We start from the raw sequence: 26844 nt of genomic DNA on the forward strand, positions 1-26844 counted from the left end.
CAATTAAAAGAGACAATAAACATTTGTGAGATACTTTCTGGTGAAGAAAATCTACTGTTAAGTGGATCTGATTATAGTGTTTTAGCTATTAATACAATTTACAAGACAAATAAAAGGTATGTTATTTTGTAAATTAGAGAAATTGTTTTTCTTTAATAGCAGTAAAAAACAAAATAAAATTTTAAATAAGTTTAAATAAAGATAAGATGAGAAAAACTGAGATACTTAATTTAACAGTACATAATGCTTTCTTTAAAAAAGTCACGTCGAAAACAGCTTCTGGCACTTGTCCTCTCAGCAATGACGGCACACGAATCCATGCCCCCCTGGCCCCGGTGTCTAAAGTGCCCTTCTGTCTGAGATCACCCCCAATACTAACTGAGCATGGGAAGAGCTTCAGATGCTTTGAGGGGTAGGGAAGAGCTTCAGATGCTTTGAGGGGTAGGGAAGAGCTATAACATCGGCCCCGGTCCTGAGGAGCTAACAATCTATTTGAGAAGATAGGACTCGCACACACAGGAAGGAACAACATAAGACAGAGTGTAATTAGGTGCTACATTGAGTGGCACTGATTAAAACCTTATAGGACTGTAAAAGTGAGAGGTCAGTGAGGGCTAGACTAATCAGGGAACGTTGGGGGAAAAGCTACTTTGCCCAAGGTGTGAAAACAGGAGCAAGATTTAGGTAGGTGAGGCCAGGGGAAGGAAGGGACCACATAAGTGACTTACAGTATGAAGGAAGTCGGTAAAAAAAAAGTGTGAGAAGAGCAGGGCTATTTTAAACTACTGCAGGAGTAATGGTTCATGAGTACATTTCCTTATCTCCTAACTGTTATTTCTGCATGTAATCTTAACCCCTACAATCCAGCCAAGAAGCCACAAAGTACTTCCTGCAACACACAAGAAAGTGTTGCCAGTTTGATAAAATGTTTGGTAATAATCTATCTATAACAATTCTCCTCTGTATCTTTGGAAAAGCAAAAGTTTTGTTTGAAGGGCAGCCATTTGACCATCACTTCAAAGGTTAAATTTTAAAATCTCTTTGGGTAATGTCGGTATTGCTTTTTCTTCCAATGTGAAATTTTACTTTTAATAAAATCAAGGCAGGGTTTGAGGGATGGAAAAGGTGATGTGAGGACCAGTCCGCCTGACACCAGCCCTGCGGCCTGGAGCTGGTTTCCTAACCTCTCAACACGGAGGCTGGGCTCCATCTCTAAGGCCTCATAAAGAACATGCTGTTCTAAGAAATTTATTAAGTGGTTGGACATTATACTTGTCTGACTGAATTGCTTTCAAAGAGAATGAAAGCTTCGTTCAAGGTGAATAAAGAAACATACGAATACTTCTGTTAAAAATTGAATATGAGATGCTGATGGTGAAATAGGCGGGAGAAGAACTAAGCAAGGACCCTGGGATCTAACCCCACAGACTGAGTGTTAGTATTTTCAATTACTTAACTGCCAAGGGCACTGTACTAGTTTGCTAGAGCTGCTGTGACAAAGTGCCAAAAACTGGACTGTAGAAAAAACAACAGAAATGTACCGTCTAACAGTTCTTGAGTCAGAAAGTCTGAAATCAGGGTTTTGGCAGGGTCACGGTCCCTCTCACACCTGCAGGGAAGCATCCTTCCTGCCTCTCCCAGCTTCTAGTGTTGGCAGGGTTCGCTGCTTCTGAGGGCTCCGAGGGGCAATCTCATCCATGCCTTTCTCGCGGCGTCTAGTGACAGCTGGAAATCCTCGCCATGCCTTGGCTTGCAGACACATCACCTCAATCTCTGCCTTGCCTTCATCTGGCATTATTCTCCCTGCGTATCTTCAGTCTTCTCTCTGTGCATGGCTGTGTCCAAATTTTCATTTTCTTACAAGGACACCAGTCATATTGCATCAGAGGCCCACCACTCCAGTAGGACCTCATCTTAACTAATTACATCTAGATCTGCAACAATCTAGCTCCAACTAAGGTCATACTCTGAAGTACTAGGGGTCAGGACTTCAACATCCCTTTTTGAATTGAATATACAATTCAATCCATAATAGGCCTCATTACCTGAGCCTGTAAAATCAGGATTTTGGACTAGATGCAGTAAATCTGAACTGTTTTTTGGGTGACATATTCCTTTGAGAAGATGATGAAGGCTAGACACCCTTGATTTAGGGAAACACACACCTACTTGGTATTATGTACATCAAGATGGTCACAGGCACTCTGAACCCCTAGGAGGCAGGGGCCCCATGTAAGGAGTGCCACCACTGAAGAAAGGGTCTTTAGTTTCCCCAAGAGCAACATTCCTTGAGCTACAAATACATCACCTACAGCTCCAAGAGAGCACGTGTAACGCCCATAGCCTTGTACAGTGGTGTTCAGTCACAACTTTTGCGCGAATGAGCTTGAAAACGACTGGGTGTAACGGAACATCAGCACTCTGGGTGCCTCAGGCAGGGCACTGCGAGTCAGGGTCTGCGGAGATGGAATAAAAACTCGACACCAACGTTCCATTTGGAGTGCTCAGGGTGGTAAATTACCCAACTTCCTCTTCTTCTTGACCCGGCCTAAGATGCAGGCTCAGCTAATCAGTACTGCCCTCCCATGTGTTCTGCCTGATGTTGTTCTGTCTTCTTCCTGCTACTCTTCTCCCTCCCAATCCTCCTCTCTGAGGAACAACACCTTTCCCCTTTGCGCCCTGCCCTCCTGACCACTGCTGCCCCTGCAAGGGGACCTCGCTCCCTGATTCCGTCTCCAAACCACTGATTCCTCTCATTCCATAAAACCCCTCTTCCTCTGAAGATCATGCCATGTATCTATGCTTCCATCCTGCCCCTTCATTACTGTCATAGAGGCACCAGGATGGCCGGCAAACAGTAGGCACTCAATAAATACTGGTAGAATGGTTGATGCTTTGAATGAATGACGGACTGAATAAAAGCTGTTTCTTGGTCACTCTTTTCTGCATTTATCGGATGCCTCCTTGCCGGGCTCACTACATTTTTCCTCTCATGATTCTTGATAAAGTGTTCCTGGAGGACCAAACAGAAAGGCCAGCTCCCTCTCAATCCCTTCACCTCCTTAGTGACTTCCTTCCCTCTTTACTGACTTTGACCACCCTGGTCACACCCAGAACTGCTCCACGTTCCCGTTTGACCATAACCTCTGATGCTTTTAGCTCACGTACACTGCCTGTGATCCCTTGATACTCTGATTTCCTAGTAGTCTTTCCCTGGTCATGCTTCCCTCCCTACACAACCTAAACCACTCTCTTAAAATGTACTCGACACACCCCACCTCCTGCCTCCCGTCAGCTGGACGTGGGCCTAACCTGAAGCCTGGATCGTGATCTGCCCCTTAGGGTCTTGCCCTGTGAGCATGGCGGGGTGCCACTGCCCACATGCCTCCGCAGGCTCTTGGGCAGCTCGTGGGCCTGGACTAGCTCTGGGGCTGCCGACTCCCCCACGCTTCCCAGTCACTCCCCGCAAGCCCCCAGCCCTGCCCTGCCCTGCCCTGCCCTGTTCACAGCAGACAGCCTGGCTTCATCCTTTATCAGGCACCGAATGCCGCCACTGTCCACCTTGTCCTAGAAACTGGTCTACTACTGAAACCTGCCTGCCGCCTCCTTCCGCAGGACTCCTGACCTTGCACCACTGCCTAGCCTAGGCCCTTGTTTCTTCAATTATTTCACTCAAAAAAATATATGTTAGGAGGATAACCGTGCACTGGGCCCTGTTCTAGATGCTGGGATACAGTAGGCAAACCAAGACAGACAAAATCCTGTCTTTCATTGGGGGGTGGAGGAGTGGGTGTGAAGAACAAATAATAAACAGTAACAACTTCAAATAAACAAGATAATTCATCTTTTCATAAATCCCATCCATGCAGCAGGACGGGAAATTAGTGCCGATCCTTGGAGGAGGAGCTGACTGGTGTGAGGAGGACACGCGCCAGCAGCGCCTCGTGCCCACACTGGCCTCTAGCCACGTCTTCCTTCCTCCCCGCCCAGCTGACTTCCTTTACAGATTACGCCGCACGTGCTCCCTCTGCATTCTCACTTTTTTATTCAGTTGCTTTTTGGTTGAAAATGTAATGTGTACATAAAACAACAAAAACTGTAGAAAAGACGATTGTAGCTCTGAGCTGTCCAGTTACTCTTCAACCCACCATAACCCCGCTTCTGCTCCCCCAGTCCACTGAATCTACTTGGGCAAAGGTCTCCAACGGCTGTCCCTCCACAGGTGGACTTTTCCAGCCTTGCCTCACTGCACCTCAGCACCCCTGACCCATTACCTCCCTCACTCCTATAACAGTTTTGTGAAATTACAACACAAGCTCTTCCTTCTCTGGTGCCTCTTGAACACTCAGAGTAAACACCTTTGCACCTCCTCTTTCTGTAAGCACCCACCTTAGGTGGACTGACTCTACAGTTCTTATGATCTTTAAGGGATGCCTGTGAGAGCGAAGGAAGGCAGTATTAGTAATTATTACTCTTCATTAGCAAGTGTAAACTGAGACTGTTCCATACAAACTGGGATATATGGTCCCTCTACTCTTGGGAGGTCACATCCACTGCTGCAGTTTTGACGGACACATACTTATTCACCATTTGCAAAAACAAATCTGTAGCCTTGATACTGACAGTGGGCTTTACTTTTCAGTCTTCAGGTACTGATTTCTTACAGACATCTCAAATTCAGCATGACCCATGCTCAATCACATCCATTCTGAAAACCTGCTAATCCTCCTTCCTATCCACGTCATACAGATTGTCCAGTCACTCAGCTCCCCAAGCCGGGGCTCATTGTAGACTTCCTCTCCTCCCTCACCCACTCGATTTAATCACCAAGACATGCTGACTTCAGTTCTGAAGATTTCTTTATTCTTCCCTTGGCCTACGGTCATAACCTTTTATCTGATTTCCTTGCTCCAGTGTTGTCTGCTTCAAGTCTGTTTGCACACTGCTGCCAGGGTGATCTAACACTGCCCACACTGCTGCTCTGAACCTTGCAGTAGCTTCCTGTCACCTCCAGGATAAGGGTTCTCATCACGATCCCATTCCCATTGACTCCTTCAGCCTCACAACCCGCTAGTCACCCCCCCTTTGCCTTCTCAGGAGACCAGACAGCTTGTAGAAACACACATACATGACCCGCCATTGAGCTGTCTCTTACTTCCTAGCCTTTGTCCTCCGTTCAGGCTGTTCCTTCTGCCTGGAATGCAAATCCCTTGTTTCGCTCGCCAACCTGTGCAGCATCTTCTCTAGTCACACAGCCTGCCCAGAGGGGAGCTTGGTGCTTCTCCTGTAAAGTTTCAGGCTCCCCATCCATACCTCGACCACAGTATGACCACAGTACCAGATACGTCAGTTTGAAATTAACGATGCCAAGTCTTTCCTACTAGTTGGTAAACTTCCTGAGGACAGGGGCAGTGCCCCTTAAATACTTAATAAATAGCCATCCTGTTTTTAGGAAATCTCATCCATTGTTATGGATTTAAACAAGCAAATTAAAATAACCTGGACTTCATACTGAAATGAACAACTTCATTACCCCTGCATTTTGTCACTTGTGCCTATGTGTTTTATAAGGTCATCAGAGCAGGGATTAAAAACGTACAAAGGCTTCAGCTGCCCAAAACTGCAAATTTTATGAAATTAATTTTTAAATGTAGATTTTAGCATAGGAAACAGGGTGATTAAATTAAAAACCTAGTTGTGATGCACCAAAGTTAAAAGAAGAGTAAATATTTAATTGTCTAAGGCTACAGAAAATTAGAATACATTTCAATAGTTGTTTGACTTGGAAAATTTTGTGAAAATATTATCCAAAAGCATTTTTTAAATAAAAGAGGTTTCTCATTCCTTTTGTTTTTTATTACTTACATTTTATAAAAATCATACCATTTTTTAAGTGGGAGATTAGCGTTAAACATCCTAAAATCTATCAATAGTATCCCTCAAATCTACCCAAACATTCTTCTCGACTTTCCAAATGTTTTCTCTTATGATTTCCATGTTCTTAGCCACTTAGCTCTGACTCAGAAAGAAGGAACTTTTCACTTTGTATGTCAAAACCCAAACTATTTGACCTTCAAGGCACAGAAGAAAACCACAAGTTTTGGATAAAACGTGGTGCTCCTGTCACTTATTCATTCAAGTAATTTGGGGGGACTTTAAAAAGTATCATCTAAAATTTAAAGAATATTATTAGTGTTACCAGAGGCATAACAACAGCATCTGGCACAACTGGTATTTAATGAACAAAGAAAGAGAACCACATAGCAATGTGAGAGTCAGGATTATGAATGACTCCAAACAGTTTATGTGCTCTGACAAAGTCCTACTCTTACGGTAGTTTTTTATTTCCTACTTGATCATCACTTTGTGCAATCTTTCCTAATTATATTTTGGCTTACAAATCTGGTTTTGTGAACGGTGATTATTTTTTTTTGAGAAGGAAAACAATTTGAGGCATTTTCAAATTGAAAACATGCTTAGCTATTTTCTTCAAGCTGAGGATTACCGGGCTATTCCAAAGGGTTAGGCACTGGCTTTCCAGCTGGGCAAGCACCCTAAGGTGGATCTGATGAGATGGGAATAGGCCTGCCATTTGGCACTCCACTGAGAAATACATCTGGCCAAAATATAACTGAGAAGTTAACGTATCTTTAGATGTAATATTTATTTTCTACTGGCAAGTTGTTGATACTGTAAAAACAGTTCCAACCTCCTGATAAATATTCTCGAATACTCCCTACCTGTCAGAAGGTGGAGCTCTAAACATATCTGAAATACTGGCTTTTTATATGTATGTTTCACAAATGTGTGTAACGATGAGATGAAAGCAGGAGTAAAGTCTTTAGAAGAATCGTTCTGAAGAATATTCCAGTTCTCTCAGGATAAAAACACCCACATCTCCCAATATGTACATGGTTAACTAACAAAAAATATATTTAGTATGTTCTTTGAAACTTCAATATACTGCCTGCTATACAAATGTAGGTATGGTAATTCAAAATTAAAGATAAAGTATATTTAAGAGACACAGTTTAAAAAATCAGGACCACCTAGTTGAATGTTGGCAAGGTCATTAACACTCACAAGCATCTCGGATGTAAAGTAACATGGCTATGAAGATATAATCGACCAAACTCAGGCTGAGGCCGTCTGCAAACAAGGCATCCCAGACCACCAGAAGATCCTGCAGGGGGAACTCTCGTCCAAACAGCAGCCGTACCCACCGTCTGGGGAGAAACAAAACCCAAATTCAGAAAACAGTACTTTTGAGAGTAATATAAAGAGGAATAATTTTCTCCTGTAACTGTGAAAAAATTATAATTTTTAATCGATCACACTGAGCAAATACTGTATATCAAAAATATAGTACAGTAAAATCCACGTTTTAGGCTTTCAAATGAGTTTTGTAATTTTATAACTAGGCCACAACCATTAAACTTTATTCCTATATGTATAAAACACAAGCATGATATTTGAAAGGGTAGAAATCTTTCATATGCATTAGAAATCACAAATCTCAAAAAGGCAAAGAGAAAAATGAACATAGTCTGATATTTGCAAAATATGTAAGGTTATGAATTAAAAAATAACAATGCTCCAAATTTTATATCACTACTGATATAAAATCCTTTTTTTGTTATCTAGACTTTCACAAATGGTCATATGACAAATTACGATAGCCAAACAGAAAACTGGATTCTTACATTTCACTCCTATGTAAAAATATTCATTTTAAAATTAAATGTTAAAAGATAATGTTTTTGTCAAGCATATAATGATACTTAATTTTTAACTTCAGAATTGATATACCTTATCAGTGAGGCTGTCTTTCTAGGGGTATTTTTCAAAACACAGTCACTTGTGTGCCCAGGAAGATGGACAGTGATGCTATAGAGCAGACATAAGAAGCTAATAAGAACACTAAGCAAGATCTGTCTATAATTACACATCGTAAAGAGTAACACTTCAGGCTTTGAGCAAATGCTAAGCTATTTGTATCTTTTACAAGAAAATTAAAATAATTCACTTTGATATATTTTTATTCATTTGCTTCTAATTTTATATATACGGTTATAATCTCCTTATACAAGCCTTTCTCTAGGAACTTCAGCTAGAAAGCTATGTGACTGGAACACAGCAAAGACTCAAAAATTCTAAATTTCTAGTACCATTAAATAGTACATAATAGAGGAGATTCTTTAAAAATTAGTTAAGAGATATTACCTCTTTGCAAAATTCAAAACCAAATATAACCATCTGTGAGGTTAAAGTGAGGCCAAAAAAAAAAAAATTCAAATACTACTTTTTTCAAGGAGTACTACATTTAAGGAGGAATCAAAAAAACTGACAAAATACTGTATGATCACACATACGTATCACAGTTAATTAGGAACCATACGATCAAATACTTGAGTTCTTTTATTCATATTACCAAGTTAATCAACAGAATAATAGTATTTTCAATTACATCTTAAATTATGTTACTCAATTTTTCAAGAAGAAAATTTAATGCCTAAGTGACATTTATCCTTTAAAAAATGTTACAGTATTGCTTACAATTTTTATCTACCTTTCAGTGCTTTCCCCACTGCTAATATGAGAGGTGAGTAATGTAAAATATATACTCATATTTTGTCTAATATGCCTGCATTTATGTGGCTTAGAATAAAACATTATTTTTCCACATACTTCTAATTCTTTCAAATTGCAAATACTAATATTTACTGTTTTAATAAGTACCAAAATATCCCTAAATTAAACAGGTTGCTCTTCTTAATTACAAACAATTAACTGGTCTTGCAAAGAGTGTCAGGGGAACCAGAGAACGGGAGAAGCAAAAAGTACCTGGATTAAACTGTCTGGGGGACCTGTTCAAAGGACTTTTAAAATGATAACTATACTGCATTATTAAGTGACTAAAATCATTTAGAATATGGTTATTCAGTTATGCAACTGACACAACTGAAGAAAAATTCATCAATGAAAAAAGCTGATGGGGAGCTAATGTATAACATAGTGACCACAGTTGATAATACTGTATTGTATAACTGAAATTCACTAAGGGAGAAAGAAAGTAAATGTTCTCACCAAAAGAAAACAAAAGATACATAAGTGAGGTGATGGCTGTATTAATTAAATAGATGGAGGAATCTTTTCCAAACGTGCATATACATCAAATCACAATAATGTATGCTAAATATCCTACAGTTGTATATGTCAATTATACCTCAAAGAAGCTGAAAAACTTAAGTAAATAAATAAATAAGAATTATCTTGGTTTGACAGATAGGCAAATTTTGGCACTCTGAAAACTGCAAATTCTGACATTTATGTGATACTCTTGGTTCAAATCTGAATGCCAGTATGAAACTCAAGCATCACACCTATAAAATAATACCGTGCCCTGATCCTGCCCCCTTGCCTCCCGGAGGTTGTTTTAATGCTTTCCTTATTTGAATAAGCCCATTTGGTAACTGCTGCTGCTGTTTCCTGAAAGACATTGCTTTTGCTAGGCCTTCTTATGTGTAGGGAAAATTTTTTCTGTATGTTTTCCCTGCTATCTCCTATTGAAAGCAAAATGCCTTTTGAAAAAAAGGTGACATCTATCTTATTACAATAAACAGCATTTATCAAATAAACAAAAACCAATGAAGGTTAATACACACCACAGATGAAAATACAATGCTATCTTTTTCCTTCTTCCTTGAAGTTCAAATTCCTCTCATTTCCTTACGGACAGTCACATCTTTGGTTTCATCACAGATAATGCATTGAAAACAAAGGGGACTACTTCTCAGAAATAACATATATTCCTATTACGTCTATTAACAAAATGCCCAGTTATTGCTCAAACCCCTTCTCTTGCAACTTTCCTGCCATTTAGGTTGTGTTAGCTTAGCTTCAGACATGACCCTGCAGATACACACGTGCAGCAATGGTATGGCAGTGCTGTCGGGAGGGGGACTGCAGACACATAGCAATCTGCTGCGAATAAAACATGCCTTCAGAACCACACAGAATGGAAGGCTTCAGTACTTTTATATTTAATGTGTACTCTGTGATGTGCCACTTTATAAATGTTTTACATTGTCACCTTGCCAAGTACACTGGTAAATAATTTCAGGGCAAGGACCAAATCGTGTGTGTGTGTGTGTGTGTGTGTGTGTGTGTGTGTGTGTGTGTGTCAGAGAGACAGAGGCAGAGAGAGCCTGAAAGTTCTTTGTAAAAAGCTCTGTACACTTTGCTGAGTGCTTTATGTGTTTACCAAGGTCTTGTTAAACTCACTGTGAAGCCACCTGTCACACTACTGAGAAGCAAAGGTGGCTAAATTGGAAACACAGGCATCGATCTTGTTAGTGGCAGCATAAAAATAATTTCAAGAAGTGGGAAAAAAAACCACACAAAAGGAAAAAATTCATTAGTAGATGCCTAGCATGTTTCTTTTACATAAGACTGTTAATAAATTGTACATGCAAGGATATTAAAGCACAATACAGTTTCCTCTATTTTACATGCAATTATAGGAACGTTAAGGCCAAATTCTCAAAATATTTAAGTACCGTATGACTAATGGAATGCTTTGGGAACAAAAATGACCTTACCAATAATTTAACTGTTTTTAATCCCAACTGGGTTTAGTTCATACATATATTCACCGCACACAAAATTTCCTGTGCTATTTTGGGCTTTTCTTCATTGAGCTTAAAAGCCAAGAAAAAAAATCAGTTCTTTATGGAATGAGTAACCAACAGAAATTATTTCTGTATTCTTCTGTATTCTTAGAAAGGAAAACTTACTCTAAGAAATGAGGTCTTGTAAAGAAGTCACTCTTAAAATTAACATGCTTTTACTGCAGTTAAAAATATTTAGCGAGAGTTTAAGCTTTACTTAGGGCAGCATTAAACCTTTCTTTTAGCTTCGCTTTAATTGCCTGATACTACTCATCTTGCTTCATGTATGTTACACCTGCAGATGGCAATGCTCATCACCATACACATTTTATCACTTGTGATAATATAATAATTCATATTTTACCAGACTTACTTAGTAATTAAAATCTACACACACCAAAAAAGACCATCTGAAGTATTACATTTAATAATAAGCCACCCAAAGACAGAGAGAGTCTCTATGTCTGCACTTATGCCACTATTCAATCCCCAGTTTTAAATTGCTGTGTAATTAAGCTGCTATCCCCTGGGGATCAGTCACTCCTGATCATGTTGTTGCTTGGCCAATGACCCATGGAAACACCAAGAGAAATACATTTTTTACTGATCAGTTTATGAAAATGACCAATTTGACTGAGACTTAAACAGACATAGCCTTAATCCAACATGGCTGAAGTGGCTTATACATGTAGAAAGCAATTTACATACTAGATCTTCATTTCTTTTTTCTTCTGAGATATGGGTACAGCCACCTTAGAAGAACAAGTAAAATGGAAAAAGTATATTCAATTTAATTTAACAGACACTATAAGGGCATCTTGAGGAACCTGTGATCATGAAATGATAGCACTGGGTAAGGATATTGGAACACAAAAGATGTTAGATTTTTGCTTAATGATATTAATTTTGTCTTTTCCTTTCTGTTCACTTGTACTTTTCAAGCTAACAATTAATTTTTAAACAATCCATGTCTGGCAGACAAGAAACACAGAATCCAAATTTTTGTCTGTATCAGAGAAAAATAAAAGCAAGCCGGAAGTGCTCATCTTTGTGTCTGCCACCTCCTTGACTGAATTTAGGCTCTTCTTAGATTGGGTTCCTCTGTACGGAGTTCTTTTTGAGTTAATGTACCCTGAGTTTTCCTTTATGTCAACTCTGTGGAAACAGTCTTAAACTGGGAACCAAATATTGTAGTTACTGTAACTAGGGTCACAAGGCATTCTCATCTTTAATTCCAACTTCTCTGGAGAGCAAAGCCACAAAAAATGGAGGGCAAAAGAAATCATTTTGTTTCCAATCTTATATTTATTCTTTTAACAGCTCTGCAGAATATGTTATCGGAAGATGCTTAGCCTGTTTGTTATTTTTTCAATCTAGTCAACTATTTCAATTTGGTCTTCTTAAAAATATTTGGGATCTACACGTGTTACAGAAAGATTTTAATACTTCAAGACCATCAAACTCTGCTGCGAAAACAGAAGGAACTGCAACTTCAAATTAGTTATTATCTTTAAAGAACTCAAATTTGCTTTCGAAGTGCTCCTTGTAATACACGGGTTGAACCCGCCTTGAATTTGGCTTTCTGGGAACACAGTTAAACCTAACTTGACCCCCACAGGATAAGTACATGAACTGTTAAAAGTGTATTTTTGACTTTGGGGAAAATTCTCTGTTCCTTTCAGAGGGCAGTACATAGCCCTTTATTAAGGAAGGTTTCTTATTCCAAAAATAAGTTCCTAATAATTATCACCCATTCCTACTGTAATTTATTTTCTTTGGCAAGGGTTTGAAGCTGTTTTGTCAGAACAAATGTAATACGCCCTTTGCAAAAATAGCCTGAATGGAAAGCAAAGCCTTGTGTATCTATGCTTTTTCCAGAGGTACAAGATGCTCTGAGTGTGGGGCACAGAGGATGACCATCGCATCTTGACACTGCGTAATCCTTGAACATTCTCTCTCTCTCTCACACACACACACACACACACACCCTTCTTTTAGAGGTAGACCTGCCATTTGGATTACAAGTATGGTATTTTGAGAACTGAGTAATTTTAGGATGTATGATTTGCCAGCAAGTTCAAATAAAGTTATTGAAAGATGGTCATACTCTAATATTGATTTAGTTGTATGAATAGGATGTGCTCTCGTTGAGAATCCTATTGTACACTCCAACCAGGGTGCAGCCCTGATTCAAGAGGACATGGGGGTAAAAGCTGCTGAGAAGTCATCTCTCTACCTGATCACTTTCTCGGGCTTCACTACGAGTGAGCTACTGGGCATCTCCTTGAGAAAATTACACGTAAGCCACTCTGACCTATGAATAACAGCACAAAGAATTGAGGGAGAGCTGGTGATCATGTTGGGACAATTAATTTTAGGCCCTGTGAGTACTAGTTTATATTTATTTAACAAACAAGTTTTACTTCTAGTAAGTCTATAAATAGGCTTTGTTCTGTCATTTTATCTTGAGGAAAGGGAGTTATGAGCAAGTTGGTGTTCTAAAAGAGCACACAGAGGCTTCATAAAAATAACTGCTCTGTTGCCTCCTAATCTGAAACTCATTAAAAAACCAAACCAAACCTGTGTGACTTTATTTTTCTGAAATTGTCATGAACGATTTCATATACCAATGGAATCTCTTAGCCTCAATGAATCACACTTCTCAATTCCCTCTGCATGTATCTCCGAACGCACTCATATACATTGTTGGAGGAACCAACATGCGGTATCCCAGCAAGCTAAGGAATATCAGAATCCACGTGGTGCAGGATGGAGGTAAGACCACACATCTGCAGGCAGGTCACCTGTCATGAAGAGAGTCCGACTGAATTCCTTCCTAAGAGGCAGCAGTGGTGCCTGGTGACCTGTGACTTCTTACTGCTTACCTGCACCTGTAAACACCTTCTGGGGGTGGTTTTCTCGGGCCCTCTCTTCCTTCTCCCCCACTCCACCCCTATCCAATAAGATGCCCCAACCCTGCCTGGCTGCTCAGAGGCTAGGACAAGTGCATCACTCAGGCCTGATGTCTGCAGCTCCATGTCTACTGTGCTCCCAATCACACTGTCCAGAGACAAAGGCACTAATCAACAGATCCCAGCTAAAGGGTTAGTTAACTGAGAGTTTGGTTTGGTTTCTCTTCCTCAGCCAGCAGATCACAAGCTCCTTGGGGTCATCTGGTGTTGGACAGAGTAGGGGAGTTAACAAATGTTTGTTAAATTAATATGAATCCTCCTTCCCAGGTCAGCTCTTGTTAACTAGGGATCTTGATCTTGAGCCTGCATCCTTGATCTCTCAAGGTTTCCTAGATGCTCATCAGACATTCCCCTGGGCTGCTCTCATCTCTGTAGGGATCCCTGGACACACATACTGAGTAGTGAGTGATCACACCTATGAAGGAATAGGTCAAGGCCTCCTCAGCCTTCCTGGACCTTCTCCCTTCACTTCCTGAACTCTGGCTCCCTGCCTGCCTACACCTCAGATGCTCTGCAGCTGGGGCCTGTAGTCTACTAGGACCTTGCCCTCAAAGTGTGATCCAAGGACTGGCCCCATCACTGGGGAGCTTGTTAGAAATGCAGACTCCCAGGCCCCCAATATAGTCCTACAGGATCAGACTCTTCATTTTAACAAGACCTCCAGGTGATCTTTGTGTATATTAAAGTTTTGGAAGCCATGGCTAGGTGACAGTTCCCTGTTTCCTACTCATTTTGGTGCCAGCTGTCAGGGCTCCTAAAACCCGCCATGCATTCATGTATAATGTTATTCTAGGAAGAGAGAAAAGGCTTAAAGTATCGGATGACTCTTCTAATTAGAGTAATGGCCTCAAACTTTAGTATGCACCAGACTTGCCTGGAGGGCTTATTAAAACACAGATTGCTAGAATCCCTCCTCACACTCCCCTGATTCTGAGACTTGGATGGGGCCTGATCATTTGCATCCGGAGCTAGTTCCCTGGAGCTGCTGGTGCTTCTGACCCACAGAGCATAGCGTGAGGATCACTAACTGACGTTCTGGCTTCTGTCCACATCCCCTCTTAGTCCTGGGGGTGGGGGGGGGGGTCTTCTAATCAGCTCACTCAACAGGTGTGGCCACTGGACCAATGGCCACGGAACATCTAATGGCTGGGACACAAAGCACACACAGCCACACCTCTCTTAACACTCCTTCTCTAGTAACATCTATACCTCTTCCCCTCAGGAAAATATTACTATCAAAACATGATCCAATAAAAAAGAGAGACATAGACATTAGGGAGAGGGAGAAGGCCTCTCAAAGGTCAGGAGAAAGTGGGCCACTCTGATTTCTTTAAACTCCCAATATATTACAAGATGAAGAAATGCCAAAAGAAGGCCATAGAAGTTGTGACATTTTAAAAGTTAACATTTTTAGGTCAACGTTTTTTAAACATAAATTTACTATGATGGTTACATACAATCTCAGTGGAAGGTAGAGTGAACACTGCAAGTTTGAGGTCCTCTGTGTTTAGTCCTGAGCTGATGTCTCTCCTGGGTTCTCTTGTGATCGGCTCTAACGAGGTGAGAGTTGCGATGGGGCAGGACATGGCTGATTAGCTAAGTGCAAAGAGATAGTACCCATGATGGGGGTGGCCAGTGTATACAAGGGGCAAGGAATCCCAATGCCACCACGACCCAAAAGGGCATTCTCCTACTCCCCATGCAGAAGCCCTACAAGACTGGGAGCCTGGCTAAATGGTCATTTATTTGGTGTTTTCTATTCTGTGTGACCAATGAACCATTCTCACACTATCAATTTGCTCAGATTGATCTAATTGTCTCTAAAATCAAACATGCATTTAAAATGTTACACCTGGAAAAATAAAGAGCTAAACTCTAAGAGATGTCTGTCCCAATGGTACTGTATCAGTCCCACAATGTGCTGGTGGAAGAGGGATTTCAGGATAAGGGAGTTTCCCCGGGACCTTTCAAATCTCCATGCACAGTTGAAACAAAGGAAGACCACCTAAATAAGGACAAGCAGAGGCTATTTATTCAAAGCTTGCGATAGCAAGGAAATCAGCTACCATCACTTGGGTTTGGCACAGGGTCAAAAGCAGTCAGGGGACTGAGAAAGTTTTATAGTGAAACAAAGAGAAGGCTTCACTATACACTCCTGATTGGAGGCTGTAGGGTTGGCGGTGGGCTGACCAGAAGAGGAGTGTCGTTTGTGATTGATTTGGGGAGCATATTAGCTTTCTCTGGTTGGTCCTGAGTTGGAAGCAGGCAAAACAGGGGAGTTGGCAGTCACTGACCAAGTCCTGACGGTTCCAGGCCGATTTTGCTGCAGAGGTTGTGGCTTGGTTTCCTGTGCAGGTCAGCGCTCTCCTGTCCTGGACTGCCTGGCCACTGTCCACTTACAATTCAGTCTTTCTATACAGATTCCAGGCTACCTGGCCTACACTCATGCCCAGTTGAGAACCAGCTACCATGCCAGCTTCACAATATTACTTTCTCTGGTAGTTCTGAAGTCCAAAGGGAGACAAGATTGAGAGGCAGTGGCAATGGGTATGTTGTTTTCCTCTTTACAAAACTTTATGAAGAACATGAAATAGTGAAACAAATTCAATCCTCTACACAATTAGAGAGGAGTTGTGGATGCCTTTGAGAATTTAATCAAGTTTATGAACCCTCTCCCCTAAAATATACATATATCCACACACATATTCATGGGCAAGCCATCTCAGGCGTTTAGCTGACCCATGGACCTTAAATTAAAAAGACATGTTCTGTAGCGTCGTTTAGTTTACTTTAGAGGATTGTAATGCCATGGAAAGTTATATTCTACTGAAAGGAATTCATAGCCTCTTCATGCCTATTTCAAGTTATCTCCTTGCATTTCAAAGGAATAGCATATCTTCTTTCTTGAAAGGGGTCCCTGGATTAAGTCTCTGCTACTGAGGAGCTAATCTTGGTGGCTCAGCTGTTGAACAGCCTATAAATCAGCCCCATATTGGAAAAATGTCCATGACTTGGCAATACTCATCTTCGCTAAGCTGGAGGTGAGACACCCAGGGAAAGGGCGGTGGACATCCTTCGCTGACTTCCTCTCCTGGCTCATGCTCGCCCTGATCTGACCATAAGGAAGGTTGCTGTGAAAAACACCCAGGAACTTCATAGAACAAGTACTTCCTGAATTTCAACTGTGTAGCAGGTACTGTGCTAGGCCCTAAACTCAATGATAAGCTGACAACTTTCAATCATTAACACGGAAGCTATTCAAAGTACAATTCTAATTCAATTCAAGTCCTATCAATCTGGGTTCCCACTGTCACTCTGTCCTCTTTTGCGTCCCCTCCACACTAAGTGCCCCAATCAACCACGGTATGCTCAGGGAATGCAAACTAGTGGCAACATTAGCACAATATAATTAGGACGGCAAAAACAATTTAAAATACCACTAAATACATTTCAAAGCCAAGTATTAATTGTTTTTGGATTATCCACCATTTGGGATTATACGTGCCCTGGTTCCTATCCATTAATGCAGGTAAATGGAGAGTGTAAGGTATGTGCACGGGGCCCAGATGACTTACAAGGGGGCGGGGGGGACTGGACGATGCAGTGAGGGAGAAGGGCAGTCAACACCCCCACAGTTCAGCTCAACTGTCACAAGTGACCTTTCTCGAGTAGTGGAAGCAAAATGGAAACAAAAGACGGTTGAAGAGAGGAAGGCTACTCCAATTTATCCCTAGCTCCCTAGCTAACAGGTAAAGTTTAGTGCCTAAACAACTTTACAATCAACTCTGTGTGTGTATATTTTTTTAAATACAGGGACAAACATACACTAAGCAAAAAAAAAAAAAAAAAAAAAGTATCTTCTGGGATTTCCCTGGCTGTCCAGTGGTTAAGACTTCACCTTCCAATGCAGGGGTTGTGGGTAAGATCCCTGGTCAGGGAGCTAAGATTCCACATGCCTGGTGGCCAAGAAAAACAAAACATAAAACAGAAGCGATTACTGTAATAATTTCAATAAAGACTTTAAAAAATGGTCCACACACAAAAAATCTTTAAAAATATGTATTTTCTTACGCATAGACGATTTCATAATTTGTAATGACAATGGCAAATAGTATGCATTTATATGACTTTTTTGATTTCTAGAAGTACGACCAAATATTATCATCGAAAAATAAGCCTTAACTCTCTAAAAGCAGTATTTCTTCAAATGGTCTGTGGAATATATGCATTAGAATCACCTGTGGAAAAACTGCATGTTTAGAGACAGGTGATGACTTTGTTCAGCCTCCAGTACAGAATGATGGGTCCAAACAGGCAGGTCAGGCACCCATATGTTACAGATGTCCCAACAGAGGCCCATGGCCCAGCCTGAGCACACCCCAATCAAAAGCAGACTGCAGATTTAGACAATGATAATTAGCTCCCAGCTCAGTGTTCCTTCTACTTTTTTTATAATCCTCTTGAATTCTCTTTTATAATTCCTAAAGGATATTTAATTCAGATTTATATTTAAAAAACATCTCTCCACATTCACGTCTGAGTCACAAGACTCAGAATGCACAGTAAATACTCTTGTGATCATCTGTGTGGTCACTGAGTTTTTCTGAGTAGAAGGAATGGAGCTTTGTGAAGGACTTATTTTGATAAAATCACGATCGGCTATTTCATGAGCACTCCAGTTACAATACAGTGGTAATTACAGCTATAGGACCCTACAAGATTTAGAGTGCTTCCTTTCAAGGAAACTCATTAAGGAAACTATAAAGAACTAAGAACTTACAAAGAAAAATTAATTGCCACTTTTGGTCAGCTGATTTTAGAAAGACTTATGAGGTCTAGAATTGTATATCAGGCTAACGGAGAGAACAGAAATGCAGTGAAGTCTGGCTTACTGAGGGCATCATGGTACATAATTTGTTCATAAATTAATCTGCTCGTAAAGCAACTCAAATATGAAGCACAAAAACATCCCATAAAATACTTTAAATTTATTTTCATCAACAATACTCATTTCCTTTCCACATCAGCTAGCAGCTCCTGTGGCTAAGAGCTGGTTCTGAGAAGCTACAAATCCACGATCTCAAACTCGGAAATGCTGCTCGGACCACAACGTCCTATCTCACCACTCTCTCTCACGTTCAAAATTCTTCTATTTCCTCTGAATTACAGTGAAAACTATGTGGGGTTATTATGTTGTTAATTCTGAATAATTTTTTGCAAGGTGAAAAATAATTTTAACATATAACGGGACATACAGTGAGAAGTAATTTCCCTTACCATTCCTCGGTCCACTCCCTCCAAATCCACCTTTCTAAGGGCAGCCAATGTGCTTCTGTAACACAGAGGCACTTTTTAGATCTGTATATACCTTTAAAAAACAGACATGGGAACATACTGTACCATGCATTTTATTTATTTTTTATTTTTTTATTTTTTTTTATAAATTTATTTATTTTATTGGCTGTGTTGGGTCTTTTTTTTTTTGCTCTGCGCGGGCATTCTTTAGTTGTGGTGAGTGGGGGCTACTCTTCTTTGTGGTGCACAGGCTCCTCATTGCAGTGGCTTCTCTTGTTGCAGAGCATAGGCTCTAGGAACGGGCTTCAGCAGCTGCAGCACATGGGCTCAACAGTTGTGGCTCACAGGCTGTAAAGCGCAGGCTCAATAGTTGTGGTGCATGGGCTTAGTTGCTCCAAGGCATGTGGGATCTTCCTAGAGCAGGGATCGAACCCATGTCCCCTGCATTGGCAGGTGGATTCTTAACCACTGAGCAACCTAGGAAGCCCTGTACCATGCATTTTAAAATTTAACAATATGATTGTTAAAATGGAGAGCATTCCAAATCAGCATTTATAGAAATACCTTGTCCTTTTTTTTGAAGCTGCATAGTATTCCACCAAGTGGATGTATCATGTTTCAACCAGTTCTTTTTTTGGGGGGCATTTAGATTTCTCCCTTTGTTGTTACACGTGATACTGTGTTGATTATCTCTGTATAGGTCTTTGTGCTTCTAAGCATATCTTGGAAAGAAGCAAATGGCTTACTTCATGTTACCTCAACACATTAGTTTGATTTTGGACTCTTGAATTACAAAGAGTAGTAGTAAATGATCTCAGGACCAAAGAGGGGATTTGGGAACATAGTAAAACACTGGTTTTCAAAGTGCGGTCCCTGAATCAGTAGCACCAGCACTACCTGCAAATTTCTTCAGACTGCAAATTTTTGGACCTTCCCCATCTATATCTATTAAATTCTAGAAATTCTGGCAGAATTTGAACAAGCCCTCTGGGTGATTCTGATGCAAGCTCAAGTTTGAAGCCCTTACTTTAAGAGTTATATAACAGAATACAGTCCTGAGCTCAAAAGCTACCAGGGACCAAGAAAGTTTTAGTGACCTCTAACTTTTTCTATCTCTCTCAGGCTACAAGGAGGTCTCTTTCTCCAGGCAGAAACTGTATTGCAATGCTGTCAAATTTACCAAACTTTTTTCTTTATAGTTTATGGGTTTTTGAATATTCTACCTAAGGATATAAAAATAATAACTTTATTCCAGTTTTGTTTATATCACTGATCTACCTGGAATTTACTTTGTTGCAAAAATAGAGATATGGTTTCACAGTTTACCAAATAACTAGTTAGTTTTAACAACTGTACCACTGAATAATCCATTGTTTTCCTATTGATATGAAATTCTACTTTATCATACATAAAATTCCCATATGTACTGAGGGTCCTATACATATTGACCCTTTATTTTACCAATTCCAAACTGTTATAGGCCTTTACAACACATTTTAACAGGGAGTGGGGCTAATGACAAGTTTACTCCAGAGCATTCCTGGCTATACTTGAATGTATACACTTAAAAATATTTTTTTTGTAATTAAAGTTTTTATTTATGTTTGCTTTTTAAGTTGAGGTATAACTGACATAATATATTAGTTTCAACTGTACAACATGATTTGATGCTTGTATACATTTCAAAATGATCACCATAAATCAAGTTAATATCTGTTACCATACATATAGTTTTTTTTCTTGTGACTAGAACTTTCAAGATCCACTCTCCTATTTACTTTTCAATATGCAATACAGTATTACTAACTGTAATCACATGCTTTATGCTGTATTCCCATGACTTACTCATTTTATAACAGGAAATTTGCACCTTTTGTAGTTTATTTTTAATTTGTACACAAATAATTTATATTTTTCTGCTATTATTTTAAACTATGTAAACCACGCAAAAATATTTGTTACCTATTCCCCCCAAAGAAACAGTTCCTATATGTATTAGTTGTGTCACTTACGTTTTCTTATTAATTCATAACTTTTAGTTTTAATTCCTTCATTTTGTTTTTAGATTTATTTTGCTGTTATTTTCCTCAGTATTCGAGATGAATGTCTAATTCACATATTTTTATTCCTATTTTGTTTAGTAATTTAAGAGTATCAGGCTAAGAACTAAGAATACTGTTTTTGTCAAAATCAGTAAGTTCTGATCAATATACTTTAATTATCATTATTTTCTAGAAATTACACAATTTCAGTTTTGATTTCCTTTTTATACAAGAGTAAAGAGAGTTTGAATATTTTCAATGATAGGTTTGTCTGGGGCTGTTTTCTATTTTTGTTATTAGTTTCAAGTTCTGTTGCCAAAGAATACAACTTGTACCATTTCTACTACGTGAAATTTACTGAAGCTTTTCTTTGTGGCTACTTTAAAAATAAATATTCTACAGCTACATTAATTTCATTCTCTGTTTCTAGTACAAAGTGTTTAATACACATCACTTAAATCTAATTAAATGTGAATAGTTAGGTTCTCTACATCCCTTCTTTAGAGTGAGTTGACCTGATTTACCACCAATGAGGAGAGGTACAGACATTTACTATGACTTTGTTTCTATGTATTTCTTCTTATATTTCCTGCAGCTGTCACATTATAAATTCTGACTTTTTTTTTGGGGGGGGGGCGGGCAGGGAGTTATACAATGATTAAAGAAAGCTCTTTGTTATGAATTGTAAACTTTTTCACTATAAAATGTTCTCCTTTATCTCATTCAATGCTATTTGCTTTAAATTCATTTTGTCTGATATGAATATTATTATACCTCATTTTCACTTGCTTTTCTTAGTATGCCTGTGAAAACTGTTTTATTTTCAATTTGTTTCAATTTCCTTTGCTTTGGAAGTGATTTTCTTAGAGTAGGGTTGGTCTTATTTTATTCTTTAAAATACATTTACCTTTCAGACCTTGATGGAATAGCTGATATGACACATAAAACTGGATAAAATATATGAAACACGCAGACATTAGAAAACAGGCAGAATAGCACTATGATCCCTGACATAAGGGGAAAAATAAACAAGGGTAACTCTGTAACAGGTTTTCTGCCTGGAGGTACTTTTGAGAGCACAAAACAGGATGGAGAAACCTAAAGCAATGTGCACTGCTGGGTTGAGAAGACAGAAAGGCTGAGGGAAGTCTTCAGGACATGTTATCTTTAAAGGAGGAAGCTATACAGAGAACTCAGAAGTCTGCACAGGTGGATCTCCTTAGCTTTTTTGCTGAATACTGAGGTGCGCATGTGTAGGGTAAAACTCTAGCAGGCTCAGCAAAGAAAAACTATCAGAGAAAAAATTCCTTCTGGGGAGTATAAAAATTGCAAGAATACTTTTTTACAAGGCTGGGAAACATCCACGTTCTGACTAGACAGGCTTGGGAGAGATTGGTGTACACAAGGGGAATCCAGTAGAAATCCCCAAAGCGCCATGCCTTAGTGGTAGGGCTAAATTGGCCCCTGGGTAGAGGATACATTAGAACCATACTTTTTAAAAAAGTCCAAAAACAAGTATCAAAAGGATCAAGATGATCCAAAAGTAATTTCACAGATTGCCAAAAGTAAACAACATTCCTCAAAAGGAAGACCACAAAATTCAACAACATAACATTCAAAATATGCAGCATTAAAAAAAAAACCTCACAAACCATGTGAAAAAACTGTAAAATGTGACACACAACTAAACATACCAGAAAGGAATATTACTAATTTTACGCAAATTCTTCCTAAAAATATGAAAGAACCAGAAACTCATATTGAAGCCAGCATTACTGAGATCCCAAAGCCAAACAAAAACACTACAAGAAAAATGCAAACCAATAACCACCATGAACATAAGCATGAAGATCCTTAACAAAATATTAGCAAGTCATATGTAAAAGACACAGACAGCAGAAAGGAAGAAATAAAATAACCTATAATTTCAGATGATATAATTTTCTACAAAATTTCCAAACAATCTATAAAAAAAAATACTTAAAATAGTAAGTAACTTCAGAAAGGATACAGGACGCAAGGTCAATATACCAAAACTCAATGATATTTTTACATACTTGGAATGAACAACTAGAAATTGAAATTAAAAGAGCCAGCATCTTTTAACGGCACTCTCAAGTCACAAAGTACTGGGTTGGCCAAAAAGTTCATTCGGTTGGTGAATACATTGCTCAATAAAGTTCCCCATGAAAATGAAAAATGTGTCTTTTATTTTTACTTAAAACCAAATGAATTTTTTGGCTGATCCTATATTTAGAGATGTGTATAATAAATGTAATATTTACAAGCTGAAAACTATCAAAAATAATGAGAAAAATCAATGAAGACCAAAATGAATGGAAAGATACAGTCTGTTTATTGTCTAGAAGAGTCAGTACTGCAAGATGTCCATTTTCCTAATGCTGATTTTATAGAGGTAGTATAATCATCATCAAAATCCCAGAAAGATTTCCAGTGAAATTACAAGCTGGTTCTAAAATATTAATCGAAAAGCAAAGGATTAAAAATAACCAAAACAATTTTAAAAAGAAAAAAGCAAAGTTGGAAGACTCACACTACGTAATTTCCATAATTTCCATTATTACCTAGATTAACAGAACAGAGTAGAGAGTACTACACATAAATGGTCAACTGATTTTGTTAAAATGTTGAGGAAAGTCAATTGTGAAAAAACGTCCTTTTCACAAATGGTGTTGGAATAATTGCACATCCATTATAAAACAATTAAGCTTAGAACTATATTTCACAATTTACACCAAAATTAACTTAAAATGGATAACAGACATAAGGGCAAGAAGTGTAAAATGTCTTGAAAATAAGTAGGAGAAAATTTTGTGATACTGATATATGCAAAGATTTCTTAGGATACAGAAAACTCTAATCATGAGAGGAAAAAATGGTAAATTGACCTTTATCAAAATTAAAAATATCTCTTTGAAAGACACTGTTAAGAAAATGAAAACATGAGCAACACACTGGGAGGAGATATTTACAAGATATACATTGAAAAAGGACTTATTTCATGAATATGCAAATAATTCTCATAACTCAACTGTAATAAACAAATACCTCAATTTTTTAAAATCATGAGATGTCAACAGACACTTCACCAAAGAGATATGAATAACAAATGTATGAAAAGATATTCAAAATGATTAATAATTACAGAAATACAAATTACAACCACAATGAGCTACCACTACATAATCTCAAGAATGGCTTTTAGAAAAAAAATGACAAAACCAAGTGATGACAAGGATATAACTAAAATCCTCATCCACTACTGGTGAAATATTCATTTCGAAAAGCAGTTTGAAAGCCACTTGGCAGTTTCTTACAAAGTTAAACACATATTTACCAAACTAGTGTTTATTTCCTTGACATTTATCCAAGAGGAGTAAAAACTAAGTTCACATAAACAGCTGTACATAAATATTTATAGTGATTTTCTCATAATTGACCCAAACTGGAAAAACCCAAATGTCCTTCCACTGGAATAAGGATAAACAAATTGTGGTACATTCAAACACTGGAATACTACTCACTAATAAAAAGCAATGAATTACCAATACAAGCAACAACATGCATGAATCTTAAATGTCTTATGATAAGTAAAAGAAATCAGACTTAAAAAGCTATATAGAACATGATTCTATTTATGTGACATTTTAGAAAAGGCAAAACTACAGAGACAGACTGAACATATCAGTGGTTGCAAGGACTGTAGCTGAGAGAGGGAATGCTAACAAAGGGGCATAAGGGAAATGTCTCAATTGAAAAATTACTTCTAGGTACTGACTGTAGCACAAATGTATGTATTTGTCAAACTATACTTCAAAAAACTTGAATAAAAAGAAGACAGATACAAGCAAACTGAGTCACAAAGACCTTGAATGCTAAACAAACAAAATCCAAAAGGTCAAAAAGTAAATAATGCATTAAAAAAAACCCCACCAATGTTAGTATTACAAAAGTAAGTGGGGGAAAAATGATGAAATAGATAAATTCTGTGTGACTGTACTCATTTCCTAGAGCACTAGACATGCAATGTGTGAGAAGGAACATTAAGTAATCTCTGGAAATATAAACAGGTACTACCACACAAAAATATAATTTATAGATGAGGGGGAAATTTGTCCTGATAGTCAAAACACTGATAAAGAGAAAACCTGAAATAACTATTCCAAGACATCAGAGCTGAGTTCTCTCTAGACAGGGACATTGGAGGGTAAGAAATGACAAAGTCACTGCCACTTTAGTGGTACTTCAAATTCTGATGCTCTCCAATATGCCTGTATTACTTACCTCCCAGAGTTCTCAGATGGCCTCCCCATGCATTCTGAAAAGGTTTTATAGCTGCATTCAGTGGGAGACAGACTAGAGGGTCCTTGCTCCATCTTACCTGGAAACAGAACCTCTCTACTTGAATATTATAAAAGTCACCCCAAACCGAAAATATCCAACGCCAAACTCCTAACTGTCACACCACTTTTTCCAACTCAGCAAATAACAACTCCACACTTCTAGCTACTCAGGGACCAAAAAACTTGGAAACTTCCTTTATTTCTTTTCCTCTCATACCCCACATTTAGTCCATCAGAAAATCCTTTGAATTTTATCTACAAAACATATTCATAATGTGACCTTTTGTCACCAACTTTACTGATAGTATCCTGGTCTTCCATCTTGATAACAAGTTTACTGATGCTACCACCATCACCTTCCACTTTGATTAACTAAATATTCATTTAATTTTTAAAATTAGTTTTTCATTTAATGAAAAAATACTTGAGGGCTTTCAGAAGCACCTAAATACATAAAGCATATATTGACAAACATAAAGAAAGAAATTGACAGTAACACAATAATAGTAGGGGACTTTAACATCCCACTTACATGAATGAACAGATCATCCAGACAGAAAATCAACAAGGAAACACTGGCCTTAAATGACACATTAGACTAGATAGATTAATAGATATATACAGAACATTCTACCCCAAAGCAACAGAATACACATTTTTCAAGTGTACAGGGAACATTTTCCAGGAAAGATCAAATGCTAGGTTACAAAACAGGTCTCAATAAACTTAAGAAGACTGAAATCAGATCAAGCATTTTATGTGACCACAACACTATGAGACTAGAGATCAACTATAAGGAAAAAACCCCACAAACATGTGGAAATTAAATAATATGCTAATAAACAACGAATGGGTCACTAAAGAAACTAAAGTGGAAATCAAAAGAAAATAGAAACATGATACAAAATCTAAGGAACACAGCAAAAACATTTCTATGATGGAAGTTTATAGCAATATAAGCTTACCTCAGGAAATAAGAAAAATCTCAAATAAACAACTAACCTAATACCTACAGGAACTAGAAAAAGAAAAACAACAAAACCACCCAAAGTTAGCAGAAGAAAAGAAGTCATAAAAATCTGAGCAGAAATGATACAGAGACTTTAAAAAATAGAATAGAAAACATCAATGAAATTAAAACTGGTTCTTTGAAAAGATAAAGAAAAGTGATACACCTTTAGCCAGACTCATCAAGAAAAAAAAGAAGGAGGACCCAAATAAATAAGATCAGAAACAGAAAAGGAGAAATTACAACTGATACCACAGAAATAGAAAGGATAGGAGATTATCATGACATTATATGCCAATAAAATGGACAACCTAGAGGAAATGGATATATTCCCAGAAACATAACAATATCCTAAGACTGAGTCAGGAAGAAATAGAAAATATGAATAGAAAATATGAACAGACCAATTATCAGAAATGAAACTGAATCAGTAATAATAATTTTAAAATCTCCCAATAAAAAAAAGTCCAGGACCAGATGGCAACACAGGTG

General features: G+C 38.4%; 1 protein-coding gene across 16 annotated transcripts in view; it reads right to left on the reverse strand.

The window, feature by feature from the left end:
* The window catches only part of TBC1D5 (TBC1 domain family member 5), a 556466-nt gene that overhangs the window by 138185 nt on the left and 391437 nt on the right, over positions 1–26844 (reverse strand). For all 16 annotated transcript variants that reach the window (XM_057739461.1, XM_057739464.1, XM_057739462.1 and 13 more), the window contains one exon: positions 7084–7226. In XM_057739461.1, the coding sequence (XP_057595444.1) occupies positions 7084–7226 (143 nt within the window). The remainder of the gene's footprint in view (positions 1–7083; positions 7227–26844) is intronic.

This window comes from Hippopotamus amphibius, chromosome 6 (genome assembly GCF_030028045.1).
Source record: "Hippopotamus amphibius kiboko isolate mHipAmp2 chromosome 6, mHipAmp2.hap2, whole genome shotgun sequence".
NCBI classification, from domain to species: Eukaryota; Metazoa; Chordata; class Mammalia; order Artiodactyla; family Hippopotamidae; genus Hippopotamus; species Hippopotamus amphibius.